The 15239-nt window shown below is 45.3% G+C and overlaps 1 protein-coding gene across 1 annotated transcript in view; it reads left to right on the top strand.

Moving 5' to 3' along the window:
* The first annotated feature begins 357 nt into the window (after window positions 1-357).
* The window catches only part of RNF17 (ring finger protein 17), a 111445-nt gene continuing 96563 nt past the window's right edge, over window positions 358-15239 (top strand). The window contains 5 exon segments of the mRNA XM_090031753.1: window positions 358-400; window positions 2501-2598; window positions 4965-5050; window positions 6766-6860; window positions 10955-11028. Coding sequence (XP_089887879.1) covers window positions 358-400; window positions 2501-2598; window positions 4965-5050; window positions 6766-6860; window positions 10955-11028 — 396 coding nt within the window.

Raw genomic sequence — 15239 nt, 5'->3', positions numbered from 1 at the left:
CGTGGAGAAAGATGTTAGCGGGCTTGTGCTCACCACATGCCCAGCCTCAGTTCTGTAAACGTCACCGCTGCTGCCCCCACCCCCCCGCAGGCGGTTGGGCCAATAACCGTCACCAAGGAGCCATTACTTCCTTCCACGAATCCCCCAACTGCCCGCGCTCCAGCCCACCCCTCCCCCGAGGCCACGTGATGCACCCCCACTTGCCTTTGGAGTCCCCTTGGAGTGGGGGGGCAGCCCCCCCAGAGGCGTCTCCGCCGCGCCGTGATTGGCTGGGAGTAGGGAGCGCAAGCTCCTGATTGGCTGTGTCGTGCGCGCGGCGTTCACGGCGCGTGGTCGGCAGGCAGGGAGCGGGGCACGATGGCGGGCGTCCCGGGGCGGCAGCGGTACTGGAACCCCCAGGGTGAGCCTGGGCTTCGTGCTCTGCCCGCGGCGGGCCGAGGTCCTGGCCGGGCTGAGGCGACTCTGTCGGTGGGCCTCGTGGGCGTCGGGGGAGGCGTCCCGTGTAGGCGGGAAAACCCGGGCTGCGACTGGGCTCTTAAAGCCCTGAGCCTTCTCGTCGAGATGGTGGCAACGGGGCTTGGGCTCTTGTTTTCGTATCGGTAGAGCCTTCCTGTGCCTCTCCTGTGCTTCCACGGGTCACAGCCCTCCGCCTGGGCTACTTTGCTTGTGGCTCCAGGCTGGGACCCCCATGAAGCACTGGCACCTGCCTGGGAGGGAGCTTGAAGCAGCCAGAGACTAGCTCCCACCTTGGCATGTCTGACTGGGAATGAAGTACTTGCTTGTCTGCATAAGCTGGAAACTGTTTTGTGCAGAAATGGAAAGAAATTTTGGCATGTTTCTGGCTTTTGCAGGTTTCTTGTTAGACTGTACAGTTTGCAGGGTGCTCTGTGGCAGTGAGGATGCCAGGGTGGCTGGGACAGGACAGCAGCTGCAGTTAGGGAGCAGAATCCCCCTTTAGGGTGTCTAGCATGTATCCCTGTCCCTACCTGGTGATAATGAAATCAGAGTCCTGCCCACCCCTGGGTGTTTAGCTTGCAGCCCTGGCCCTGGGGCTGCTGGCATGGCTTTTAGTGCCCTGCATACAAGTTACCTGGGACTAGGAAATGGCTGCCTAGTCAGGGACTGCTCACACATTGGGAAGTTTTAAAGGGCGTGCCGGCAGCCTTGGCAATGGGAAGCAGCTCCCCAGTCCCTGGGTTGCTGGCACAGACTTTGAAGTGCCTGGCCTGTGAGCAACCTTGGACTAGGAACCACCTCCTTGGTCCTCAGCTTCTTGCATGCACCGTACTTCAAAGGTGGTACTGGCAGCCTGGACTGGGAAGTGCCTGTTTCTTCACATAGTGACAGGTTTCATAGACATTAGGGCTGGAAGGGACCTCGGGAGATCATCGAGTCCAGCCCCCTGCCCAAAGGGCAGGAAGTCAGCTGGGGTCATAGGATCTCAGCAAGATAAGCATCCAATTTGCTCTTGAAGGTGTTCAATGTAGGTGCTTGAACTACCTCCGCTGGCAGACTGTTCCAGACCTTGGGGGCTCGGACAGTAAAGAAATTCTTCCTTATGTCCAGCCTGAAACAGTCTTGCAGGAGTTTGTCCTTTGGGCAACAATGGGACCAGGGCTGCCTGCTAGCTGCTGCAGCTGCTGCTTGCATGGAGACAAGGATGAGTGAGGGAACTCCCTGGAGGCAGTAGCAGAAACTGATGGAGAGTTCCCAGGGACAGCCTTGGTTGTGTGGTGAGACTGGGGGCACAGCTTTCATCTGTGCCACACTTTATGAGCCAGCCACCAGCTGTGCTCCTGGCTAAGCCCCCTTACTGAAGGTCTGCTCTGGGAACCAGGCAGGGAGCTTTGTCCTACTACACCAGTCCCCCTGGGACTGGGAGGAATGATTCCCGCTTGTTCCGTAGACTGATCCCTGCTCCAGCGAAGGTATGAAAAGCAGTGGAGAGGACAGCTGCAGGCTGAATGCTTGTGCTGCTTCCTCTCCCAAAACAATTTCCAGTGCCTGTTGGCAGCCTCTATGAGTGTGTATGTAAAAGATGTAACCAGTTTCTAACATCTTTATAAATAATCATGTTCCCTGGTATTTGTAAATTCCCCTTTCAGAACAATCTGAGAACTTGGGTCCACCTGAAATAACTGGAGCCCCGTCAGTTTTGCTCATAATTATTTGAATCACAAGAAAGCCACATAGCTGTGGATAAAAATTGTGTTGAAAAGTGCTAGGCTTTGGAAGACATGGGTCTTTATACTTGTTTGGTTTTGATTTTGTTGTTTTCTGTCTCCACCATTCTTTTCAAGTATCTTTTTGATAAATGCTAGAAATTGTGATTTTTTTTTTTTGTCCTGAGATTCCTGTTTTCTTCTTAAATAATCTTAATGTTTTTGCAAATTGGGTGGCTTTATATGGGAACTGTCACTTTAAAAAATGTTCAACTGTGAAAAATGCTGAAATTATATCTAGATACTGCTAATATTTACTCCATAATTGATTTAATCAGGTAGTTATCACCGTGCATCATATTGTGGACAGGACATCTGTGAATTACGTTTATCAGTAGCACATGGGTCAAGTATGAAAATACCTCATGATTGTGAGGTAAGTGTTGGTAACTTCTAAATGTCAAGTTAGTTTGCTAATGAAAATCCTGCCCAGTGATAGCTCAGATGCCATACTTATATCCTATTATAAAGAACAACTTAGTTGTAGTTGTTGATCACTATTGACCTTTTAATGCAACTGTTTCAAATAAAAATACATTTTTAAAATCATTTTTTTTCAGTATTGTTTGCATATGGGGTCTTACTGGTGTGCAGTAAATGTGTTTGTTCCAGTAAATAACGGTAAGAGATTAACTTTGTAATGAAGATAACTTGAATCATGGCTTGAGTTTTTCCTAACCTTAGTCCCATCCTTGCACACAGATGCTTAGATCAACTATGGTGATGCTTTTGTTTTGGCTGGCTGGCCTGTCGGCTTTGGTCTGCCAAAACTCAAAATAATACGGCTTGTTAACTGTTAACAGTTCCTCCATAGTTCACAGGGAAATTCATAATGTAGTGGTTCTCAGGCAAGGTCCCATGGTATCCTTTTAAAGGTGCTGCACAATATTAGCACCAATAGGTGTGCCAGGTACACACCACACATTATTTTCAGGATAAACACAGATATTTCAAGTAGGAACCCATGACGTCCAAAACATTCTGGCCTGTTATGGTCTTTGAGTTCATTGCAACAGAAGAGTTCCTCTAGTATTTTTCCACAATCAAAAAATAAGTGAAAGGTAAGAAGTGGCATTTTTCAAGTGGAGTCTTGAATCTAAAAAGTTTTAAAACTACTGCCATAGTGACTTAGTTTACTGCAGTGCAAAGAACCATAGAATATGTCCCAGAAGCCTAGTTGCTACATGTGATTAGGTGGGATTACAGCAGGATAAATAATTGTTGTGGGGCTTGTTTTTTTGCAAAGTGGTTAGTCTTACTTGAGTGTTAATTTTTTTAAGAAAGCCGTACTCTTAAGGCAGTATCTACACTTAAGTTCTGATAATCAGTTAAGTCTTAAATTGTCACCCAGCCAGATGTTCAATCAATTAATGTTGTGATGAAAGGAGGAATAAGCCACAAAGTTATTGCATATATTTTTGTGGAATAACTTTGTGGTGTGTTACTATCACACCATTAATTAAATGATCAGCTGGTATGGTCAGGCTGCAGCCCTGTGCCCTGCTGTGGTCACAAAACTCATAGGTCCCCCTGCCCACATTCTCAGAGTCACTCCCCATGCATCTCTTAAGTCTCACTGGGAATCTGTTCATGTTCCCAGATTTTCAGAAAAATGGCATGTATTTGGTGAGGTTTGTTGTGGGGGGTTCCCACCATGCTTACAGATTTTATCAGATCCGCATGCTTTTTTGTTGTTTATTATCTGCTCAGCGGCTTTAAAGCCTCTTGATAAGTTCGTAGGTCTGCAAGATAGTCCTTATGGGGGTGTTGTGGAATGTCTTTGGTATTATCTTTGACACTAAAATCTCATTTCAAAATCTCTTGAAAGTATTTCTTCTACTGTGCATTGATGGAGCTATCTTTTAAAGAGTGTTTGTTCCATCCTCAGACCTCAGAGGAACGTCTCCTAGTGTGTTTGGCCCATAGATGGCTTTGGTTGTGGTGAAGGAACTATTATAAATAGTGTGGCTGCCAAGTACACTTTTTTTGTATCTCCTTTCTTTGTCCTCCTGCCGCTTGTTCTTTTTGCTCTTGAATTTTCTTTTGGATCTCTGCTTCAATGTGATTAAGTGTCTTGGTTTTGTTTGACTCTCCTTGTTCTGTCAATAAGAGCTTGAATTTCCTCATCAGGGCTTGTTTGATGAAAATGATGCTTTTTTGTGAAGTCGAGATATTACCGTGTGCCAGAGGTTGGTAATCTTTTAGAGTGGCAGGCTGCTGATTCCATCCACAGTGCCCAGACCTCCTGCTGCCACTTCCATCATGTACCATCCATTCCTGTTCCCAGTGGCATTGGGAAAGGGCCACATTCAGCAGTGTTGGAGGCAAGAGAGAGCAGCAGGGAAGGCCATGGAGGAGAGGTATCAGTGGCATGGCACAAGAGTAGAGAAGAGGGATGCACCAGTCTGATCTGAAATACTGTGGAAATAAATGGGTCTGTAGCTGTATTTAAAGGCTTTGACATTTATCCTGTTCAGTCTACCCAGTTATAGTACGCGTGTTCTTAAAATACAGCCTTCTAGTGTTAAAAACTCAAAATGCTGGCAAAATTTTTGTAGAACTTCAAAAGGCTCTTGATAATTAAGTCTTTTCAGCCAACTCACTTTTTTTAATCTGAACTTTGATTAAATGATTTTATATAATTATGGGTGCATAAAATTATGAGCTCTGTAAAGTGTTGTTGTTTGGTACAGTGTAACAATTGTTAAATTCATATTTTCTGTTGCTTTTCTTTTTTGAAAGGCTATCACCACTGTAACTAAGTACAAGCATTTCTGCCAGATGGATGACTGTGAAGAACTTCATACAAGAAAATTGCAGTCTATAAAGTATGTGCAAATCTTTGTCTGCCTATAGATGTGTTTGTTCACTTTCTATTAGAATGTGAAAGAGCAGACTTGATTAATCAAGCCTGTTCCGCATTCTAATTATAACACTCTAGTGTTGCCTCAGCGTCATGTGTATTAAACTCCCACGTGTTTAAAAATAGCTGTGGGACACTGACTTGGGGGCAGGCAGTTTTTTCGGCTGAAGAGCTGCTTAACAAGTTTTGGTGAGTTGTCAAGGGCTGCAAGGGTAGCTCCACCCCTTGACTGGTACCCTGCCCCCAGGTCACCATCTTGGTACTGGAAGTCCCGCCCTCTAACCCCTGACCTTTGCCACCAGAAACCCCTGCTCTCGCCCCAGAAGTGTTTCTTTTGGGAAGCGGGGTTTGCCATCTTGGAACCAGAGGGGAAAAAGAAAATTATATACTAAAAATCTAACTTCCAGAATAACATTTTATTTTTAAAAGATTTTGCATTGTGTACAGATAAAGGTGATTGGATAGTAGCTCAAAATGAAGACTTCCTCTTGTATATTGCAGGGGGTAGGTGGGTGGGCATGGGGTTTGTGGGGAGCTGTGGGTGGCTGTGGGGTGGATGTTGGGGTATGTGTGAATGTGGGTGGGTATGGAGGGCTTATGGGGGTGTGTTTTGTAGGGATGTGTGGGTGAGTGTGGGGTTTGTGGGGTGTGTAGAGGGGGAGGGTGGCTAGGAGTGTGTGTGTGGTGGGGTGGGGTGTGCAGGGAGTAGTGAGCAGGGCTCCCCCCTGAGACCCATGAGTGGGAGTGTGGAGTTTGTGAGGAATGTGATTGTGTGGGGGGGAGAGTGTGGTTGTGGAGTTTGTGGGTAAGGTGTTGTGTGCATGGGAGTGCCCTGTGAGCCGATCACCCACCCTACCCTGCAACATCCCAGAACCCAAGTGCCATGCAGCACCTCCCCGCCGCTGCCAACAGAGCGCAGCCCAAGCCCCACCCCACACCTTCTCTGGACTGAGCCCAGCAGAAGCAATCAGCTGGATGCAAGCACAGCCCTGACCCAGCCCCCTTGCCTGCTCTGCACTGCCTGCCTGGGGTGCATCCTGCTACCCCCGGGCATGCAGTGGGGCTGTGGTGGCTCCATGCAGGACTGCCTTTCTAGGCAGCTTCTGGCCCCAACCCCGCAGTACTGGAAGGGAGCTATGCACAGCCCTGCCCTGCCCTGTGCCTGCTCACACTGAACAGCTGCAGCAGCAGCAGAGCTGGTGGGGCAGAAGTATGCTTGGTGCAGGGGAAAAATGGCCTCGTCACCTCAGTGCTGCCCAGCGCTTCCTGCAGCAGCCATGTGGATATCTTCTTATGGTGGCAAACTGTGTCAACAAGTCACTTCTCCAGTCACGCAATTTGCATATGAGCATAGAATGGTTCTTTTATCACAAAAGCGGAACTGATTTATTCAGTAAACTGCTTTTGGTTGAATAACTGTATTAAACTGAGTTGCTCTGAATTATATGTACAGTATTTTTCCAGCTCGCGTGTCAGCTATTTTGAACTTTAACTACAGTAATGCCTATGTTAGTGATGTGGTTGTTACCATAGATTTTTTTTTTCTGTTGGTCTTTTGGCTCCACTTGAAAGCATGTTTGTCCTACATAACATTATGTTTAGTAAGGGAGCTGTATTTTGGGGGAGTTAGGAACTGTAAATAGTCATGTCCCATTGACCTTAAAATTTTAACTTCTGAAGGAAATGTCATCAAACGTTACAAGAGAGCATTACCAGATCATACAGAAGAAAACATTGTGTGTGTCGCTCACTAAACAAAGAGGTGAATCTGGAAGGTAAGGGCTTGATTCTAATTATTTGTCTTCAGTTTGAAAAGTTTTGTCTAATACTTCCTAGATGCATTGTTGAACTCCAGAGTTAATTTGGGGTTCCAGAAGTTAAAGCAGTCTCTGTTCTAACCAGATCAACTCTGTCAATGGAGTGAATGCAAAGAGAAACTTTGTTAAAGGTCCTAAAGTGATTATTACAAGAAAATGAAGGATAATACAATACAAACCAATAGATAACAAGAACATAATTAGATAATGTATCTTTGTAACCCAATACTTGGTAATTTTAGATTTTAAGATTATTCTTTCTGTTGAATTTTAAGTTTAAAATCTTAAAAATTCCTAACAGGTGGCCTGCCTCTTAGAGAAATCTTACCCAAGTTTTGGAGAATGTGTTTTAAGAATAACTGATTTGCATGCATCTGTAGACATTAACCTCATCTTAGGACAATGGTTCCTTTTTATCTTGCTTGTTGCAATCTAAAACTTAAAGTTGCTAAATGAAAGTAGCACAGATATGGTAAAAGGTGCTTTAGGACATCCTTCAGGGCTGTACAACTGCTGGGCAGCTGGGGGCTATGTGTTGTGTAGACTGTGGACCCTGGGGCTGCACACTGCATGAGCTATAGGCTCCCAGTTCCCTCCCTGTCCCGCAGCAGTCCAGGTCTTCTGCCTCCCTTGCCATGCAAACAATGCATGCAGCCCAGCTCTCCCCCATCTCCCCAACTTCTAGCTTAACACTACCAGCCTGGGTCTTCTGGCCCTGGATGCAGGATGAGTAGTCTGGGTCTTGTGGTTGCACCCTCTCTTCCCATGCTGGTAGTTTGGCTCTCCCTCTTGGTATGCATGCAGTGCCCTCCTGCTGACCCATTCCCCTGGAATGGGGGTGGGGGGCGGGGAGGAGAACAAGAACCAAAAGCCAGAGGAGGTAAGAGGAGCCTAGAGACCCCAGGTGCCACAGTAACGTGAACTGTGAAGGGTTTGACTGCACGCAGCCTTCAAGCTACCAGTTGGACAGCCCTGCTATAGTTAAACTAGCCTTAAACCATTAATGTAGATTTTGGTGCCCTAGAACTGACCTAACCTTACTCCTAACATTCATTTCCACGTGAATGAGTTATTTTGATGGCATTTCCCTTCCTGCCTTTTGTTAACTTGGCTTTAGCTTAAATTTATCTACTTTTAATAAGCAACCTAAGGCCTACTTAAGGAGTACATAGTACAGAAGATGATGGACAATACACGTTTCTTAAAGGTCTGCAGTCTGTGTAGCTAGTTACAGGCTTCGATTTTTGGAAGAGGGGTTATCGTTTGAGTTTACCTTATTTCCATTTGAGTTCTTTGTCTATTTTGAGAGTGCTTAGTATGTTGAAGGCAATGTTCTAGGTTGGCAGTTAAGGCAGGGAACAGCAGAAAAATACTTCTAAAAATGGTATTTTTTAGAAAGAATGTTGCTATTTACATTCTTGTCTAGATTTTCAGTGTGTTAGTTGTACTACCCTACTTGTATTTTATTTTGACCAAATTAAACCCAATAGAAAATGACAACGCATTTAATAAAAACGAGACACAGGAAAGTTAATGTGACAGTATTCTGAAAGCTGCTTGGTAGCTCAGAAACGTGGCTTTAGAGTGAATGCTCTGTAATAAAACATTCAAATTAGAGTTGTATTTTGAATGATAATTAAGGATTACTTCTTTACCTTTGCAAATATTTTAACGTCAGTCTGTACATAATACAAACTGTTTGCTGAAGCAACAGCCTGTTGACAAGTTCAGTCAGGATTTTTTTATTATTATTATTAGCAGGGATTGTGGCTTTCTCTGTTTCAAAATCCCAAATTCTCTGTTTTAAAACAACCAAAATGAGTGTTTTTCTGTGACTTTTCATTTAAAGGAAAAAAAATGCCACTATGTATAGGTGTATAAAATGGGTATGAGTGGTTTATTGATACATTTACAATTTTAAAGCAAGTTGGAAGCCTACCAGTGCCACAATCATTTATAATATAATAAATTCTAACTACATATATATTTGTTTTGGTTTGGTTTTTGTATCATGGAAAATCAGAGCTCTCCCTGCCTCCTTTGCTCACCAGGACATGGGTACAGCTGCAGCAGTTCCACCCCCCACAGCTACTTTGTGATGCTGATAAGCTGGAGCCCTGCACCTGGCCATGCTGGTGTCCCTCACTCCCAACCTGCAGCCCCCCCCCCCGCTCCCCCCCCCATCCAGGCTGGTTCCCTCACTCCTGACCCACAGTCCCCTAACCCCTCCAGTCATGCCAGTGCCCCTCGCTCCTGCCCTTCCACCCCATTGCAGCCCCAACACACACTCCTCTCCCTCCCCCTAGGCCCTGGATGGTACCCTGGCCCTCCAACTCTGCATCCTGTCCCATAAACTTGCCTATATCCAGCTGCTCCTACCACCCTGCCTGGTTATATGCCAGCCATGTGTGTGTACATGTGCATAAGCCCGTGGCTCCCCCTGTCTTCAGTTGCCTCCCCCACAATTTCCCCAGCCCCAAGCAGCTCTTTACAGGCTGGAATACCGCTAGCCTTCAAGAGGAAACTTGCAGTTTCCTGTGTTTTTCTTCTTTAAAGGGGAAAATCTGTGTTTCCCCACGGATTCCTGATTATTACCATAAAAATAATAGATACTAAACAGACCTTCCCCATTCCATTATTGATCTTCAGAGTATATGCAGTCACTATAAAATGTTTGTGTTTACTTTCTTAGCCTTAATTTTAAAACGCGCTCATTAATTTGGACATTTTTTCCAAAGGGAAGAAAAAATAAATGGAAAGAGATTTTTATATTATTACTTAATACATTATATAATTTATGGAAGGAATCTAGCTACATTGTGCAAGAATGGATTTTTCTTCCATATTATAGCTATACATTCCTTGTGTGGTATTTTTTACTGCTTTTTTGCATTTCCTCTGATTGTTTTGCCACAGGAGTAGGCAAAATACAGCCCGTGGACCAAATCTGGTCCACCAAGGGATTTTATCCAGCCTATAGCAGGTACCTTAGCTTGCCTGACCCAGGCAAGAGGGGCAGCCTGGGCCATAGCATGTGCCCCCAGGCTTGCAGCGGGCCTGGCCATTACAGTGGCCAGGCTCAGCTTTCTGGCAGCCCCAGCTCCTTTTAACTGCTGTTGCCAGTGTCACTGCTGCTACTGAACCTAACCCTGCTGCCCTAGCACTCCTGCTGGTCCACCACACACCCACTGCCAGGAGCGCTGGATGGAGTTGGAGGGTGGGGTCTCCATGGAGACCGGCTCAGGACCCCCATAGGCACAGTGTGCTCAGACAGGCAGATAGGAGGGGGCCGCAGATAGGCAGGGAGCAGCATCCCAGAATGGGACAGGCGAGCACGGGATCATGGGGTGATGACAGTGTGGGGTCTGGGCAGAGCTGTGGTATGCTTCCCACACATCCCTGCCTGTGAAACTAGTACCCATCACAGGAACATGCAGGGAGTAAATCGCAGCTCTGCCTAGGCCCTGGCCCTGTGCTATCACTGTCCCACGATCCTAGATGCCACTCCCCACTTGCCCACAGCCCCATCCCATCTGCCCAGCCTAGCGCATCCTGCCTGCAGAGGTCCCAGGACAGTCTCCATGGAGATCCCTCCCTCCCCAAAATTTGGGATGTTTTTTAATTGGAGAATTTGCAGATTTTAAATGGAAAACCTAGGCAGGCCCAGGCCAGAGAGGGAGTTTTGGTGAGCTGCTGTGGTGCAAGGTGTGGGTGGGCGGAGGTCAAATGATCCTAAGTGGCCCTCCAGCCAAAATAATTGCCCATCCCTGCTTTACCCTGTCCTTAGATGGATTTGTTGTCTGATGGATAAGCAATCTTCCTTGTTTTGCTAACTTCCCATTCCTAGCTTTTAAAAAACAACATCTAAAGTAAAATTATGAAATTACAGTAGTCTCCAGCAAAAATTTTATTTCAGAGGAGCTAAAATGTCAACCTCTAATGTATATCCCCTTCTTTACGAGCAACAACCTACCTTACTGGTCTCTACCCGTTTGATAAATTACTTCCTAGTTGGTTAATTGTGAACACTGTTTCATGTGCTTGCTTTTTAGATTTGAAACAATGTTACCTTGGACATCTTGAAAGAGATGAAGTCTGCGATCCACATGACATCCCTTCAAAAAAGGTAATTCTATTTTTTTAATAAAGAGATCCAGCTCACTAGAACGAAATAATCTGTTTGGGAGGGATTAAAGCACCAATTTTCTCCTATCCCAGAGATAGCATTTCAATATGTTTGCTGCAGTTACCAACTTCAAATGAATATGAAGAAACAACTTTTAGCTTTTCAAACCTAATCTGTGTGAAAACTGCAAGACAAATTATGGACCCTTGAAGACAAACTCTGTGTTTGTGAAGTAATTTCAATCTGCTATCAGTAATCCAGTTTTTATTAATGCCAGAAATGCAACTGTGAGAGCTAACAAGTCTTCTGGCTCTGAGAGCTGTTTCTCAAAAATGTACTGAGCCTTTTCATTAAGCATCTTCAGGCCAGTCAGTTGCACATGATGCTCAGGGTAGGAATGAATTAAATGAAATGAAAGAAAGCTTGTTAGGTCATGCTCAAGTCCATGCTGTTGATCAGTATGAGCTATTTAATGATTGTGAAATCTTACTTGGATAGAAGACATGTGCTAAGTCATAGCAAACATATGCACATGTGCATAACAAACATGCCACAGTGGTTTTTACTGCTGCTGCTACCCATGCTAACCAGACTAAACTAGTAGAGGCTACAGTATCACCGTCATGCTACTGTATTCACTAAGACTCCTCACTTTAAGTCAGTTTGTTCCATATTTGATGGGCAGTGTAAGTCCTCAGTGGCTGTGAAAGCTTCTTCTCTTGTTTTTGTGCAGCAGCACAAATCTTTAGCTAAATTGATCACTTCTTGGCCTCTTTCAAATCAAGTGCCCTTAATTCTGTCTTCCAGATTATTTGGTGTACATCATAATAAAATTGAGACAACCACTTCAACAGATAAGGATGTGTGTTATTCCCTGGCACTTGCTGGAAGGGCAATATGGAAGTGCACAGGCAATCCAGGGACTTTTTGGAGTGTGGTAGGGACAACTTCCTGGTGCAGGTGTTGGAGAGGCCAACTAGGAAACATGCTCTTCCTGACCTGCTGCTCACAAACAAGGAAGAATTGGTGGGGAATGTACTAGTGGATGGCAACTTGGGCAGCAGTGACCATGAGGTGATTGAGTTCGGGATTCTGAGGAAAGGAAGGATGGAGAACAGCAGAGTAAGGACTGTGGACTTCAGAAAAGCAGACTTTGGGCAAGATCCCATGGGAGGCTCCTCTGAAATACAACCAACTTTCCAGGACTCCTTGTATTTTAAAGAAACCTTACTGAGGGTGCAGGAATTAATCATCCCAGTGCATAGAAACACTAGCAAGTATGCCAGAAGACCAGCTTGGCTTAGCAGGGAACTCTTCAGTGAGCTAAAACACAAAAAGGAAGCTTACAAGAAGTGGAAACTTTTACAAATAACTAGGGAGGAGCATAAGAGTATTGCTCAGGTATGCAGGGATGAAATCAAGAAGGCCAAATCACAGCTGGAGTTGCAGCTAGCAAGGGAAAGTGAAGGCTTAAAAGAAAGGTTTCTACAAGTATGTCAGTAACAAGAGAAAGGTCAGGGAAAGTGGGTCCCTTTCTGAATGTAGACTAGAGTCAGATGATGCGGGAAAGTCTGAAGTACTCAATGCCGTTTTCACCTCGGTCTTCACAGGCAAGGTCATCTCCCAGACTACTGCATGTGGCAGCACAGTTTGGAGAGGAGGTGAGCAGAAGACAGTGGCAAAACAACAGATTATGGGCTATTTAGGAAAGCTGGTTGTGTACAAATCCATGGGCCCAGATGCGATGGACACACTGAAGGAATTGGCTGATGTGATTGCAGAGCCACTGGCCATTATCTTTGAAAACTTGTGGCGATCTGAGCAGGTCTCTGATTGGGAAAGGGCAAATATAGTGCCCGTCTTTAAGAAAGGGAAGAAGGAGGATCCAGGGAACTACAGACAGGGCAGCCTCAACTTAGACCCTGAAAAAATCATGAAGCAGGTCCTCAAGGAATCCATTTCTAAACACTTGAAGGAGAAGGTGATTAGGAACAGTGAGCATAGATTCACCAACAGCAAGTCATGCCTGACCAGCCTGATTGCTTTTGATATGGTCTCCCACAGCATTCTCTCAGGCAGGCTAAAGAAGTACGGGCTGGATGAATGGACTGTAAGGCGGATAGAAAAGTGGCTCAACCATTGGGCTTAAAGTTAGTAATCAATAGCTTGATGTCTAGCTTGCAACTGCTATCAAGTGGAATGCCTCAAGGGCTGGTTTTGTTCAATATCTTCAGCAGCAGCCTGGAATGGAGCGCACCCTCAGCAAGTTTGCAGATGACATCAAGCTGCGGGGAATAGTAGATGCATTGGAAGATAGGAGAAGGATTTGGAGAGCTCTAGACAAATTGGAGGATTGGAACAAAATAAATTGCATGAGGTTCAACAACAACAAGTGCAAAGCCCTGAACTTAGGATGGAACAGTTCCGTGCACTGATACAGGCTGGAAGCTGACTGGCTAAGCAACAGGTCTGCAGAAAAAGACTTGGGGTTACAGTGAACAATAAGTTGAACATGAGCCAACAGTGAGTGTGCCCTTGTCGCAAAGGAAGCTAACAGCCATACTGGGCTGCATTAGTAGGAGCATTGCCAGCAGATCGAGTGAAGTGATTATTCCTTTTCATATGGTACTGTTGAGGCCACATCTTGAGTCCTGTGTCCATTTCTGGGGCCCCCATTATAGAAAGGATGTGCACAAATTGGAGAGAGTCCAAGAGAGGGCAATGACAATGGTTAGGGGGCTGGGGCACATGACTTCTGATATAGTCTATAAAAGACATGACTGAGGAAGGGTTTAATAGCAGCCTTCAACTTCTTGAAGGGAGGTTCCAAAGTGGATAGATGTAGTCTGTTTTTGGTGGTGGCAGATAATAGAACAAGAAACAATGGTCTTGAGTTGCAGGAAGAAAAGTTTAGGTTAGATATTAGGAAAAACTTTGCCACTAGGAGGGTTCCAGGGTAAAGCCCTGGAACAGGCTGCCCAAAAAGGTGGTGGAATCTGCATCCTCAGAGGCTTTTTAGCCCTGATTAGACAAAGCCTTGGCTGGGATGATCTGGTTGGGGATGGTCCTGTTTTTGATCCTGCTTTGAGCAGGGGGTTGGACTGGATCAGTGGTTCTCAACCTATTTGCCATAGTGGGCTACACTTGCAGCTCTAAGTATGTCATGTGGGCACACATGACACACTGAGAGCTGACCCACACAACTTATTTCCTGTATCCATTTAACAGGACATCACACGGGCCTCACCAGTGGGCTGATTGGGTCATGTGTGGGCAGTGGGTTGAGAACCAATAGACTAGATGATTTCCTGAGGTCCTTTCCACCCTGAATTTTCTATGACATGGTACCAGTTCCTCTCTAAAGAAGGTGCTTTTAAGATGTCAAAAGATTTTCTGTGGATCTCTTCTGAATGGGAGTCTCCTCTTGGCTATTTCTTTAATGTCTACAGGGTCTGGGTTATTCTGATACTAGAATCCTTGTGATATATAAGTAGAAGTACCAGTATCTGTTTCATAGAGACTGGTGTCTGGATCTTCTGCTGAAAACTCCTAGATCCATATCTCTCATGGAGTTCTACTTGTCTTTGTCTTTATCTTTATTGGCTCATGACAGAAGCCTGTCTTGCCTAGACCTGCTCAAGAACCAATCCAGAACAAAGAGAAGCCATCTCAGAAAAACTTCTCATCACAGGTGCCACACTTAATGAGAATTCTTGGTACCTTTGTTGCTATCATGGTAGCATTTTAGGCCATTCTAATTTGGGTTTCATTCTTGGGCTTTTTGGTCAACATTTTCCTGGACCTTTTGTGAATGACTCCACCGTTCTTCTAAAGACTTTGAGGGACCTTTTGGAGTTGGAAGGGCTGTGGCTGAAGCCTTGTGGTGAATCAAACTCAACATGAGCCAGCAAAAGCAAATACAGTTTCCATTTGTATGTAAGACCTGGCAGGTGATAAACGGCGGTATTCTCAGAGCTAGCTGAACCTCAGCTGAGTTAGTGCATCCAGCTTTGGGCCCCATATTTTAAGAAGTTAGGTTTAGTCTGTGAATGACTCCACCATTCTTCTTAAAATGTGGGGCCCAAAACTGGAGGACTATACTATGTTCTAGTGTTTGTGAACTTTCTAGTATTTTCTACCCACACTTGCAAAAAGTCCACAGATGCCTCGGGAATGCAATGGGTTGAACATCTTCACTGCATGAGCTCAGT

The sequence above is a fragment of the Crocodylus siamensis genome, chromosome 1, assembly GCF_052110815.1.
Source record: "Crocodylus siamensis isolate JL-2025a chromosome 1, ASM5211081v1, whole genome shotgun sequence".
Lineage (NCBI taxonomy): Eukaryota > Metazoa > Chordata > Crocodylia > Crocodylidae > Crocodylus > Crocodylus siamensis.
Note: the sequence above shows the minus strand (reverse complement) of the source record. Positions and strands in the feature narration are given on the sequence as shown.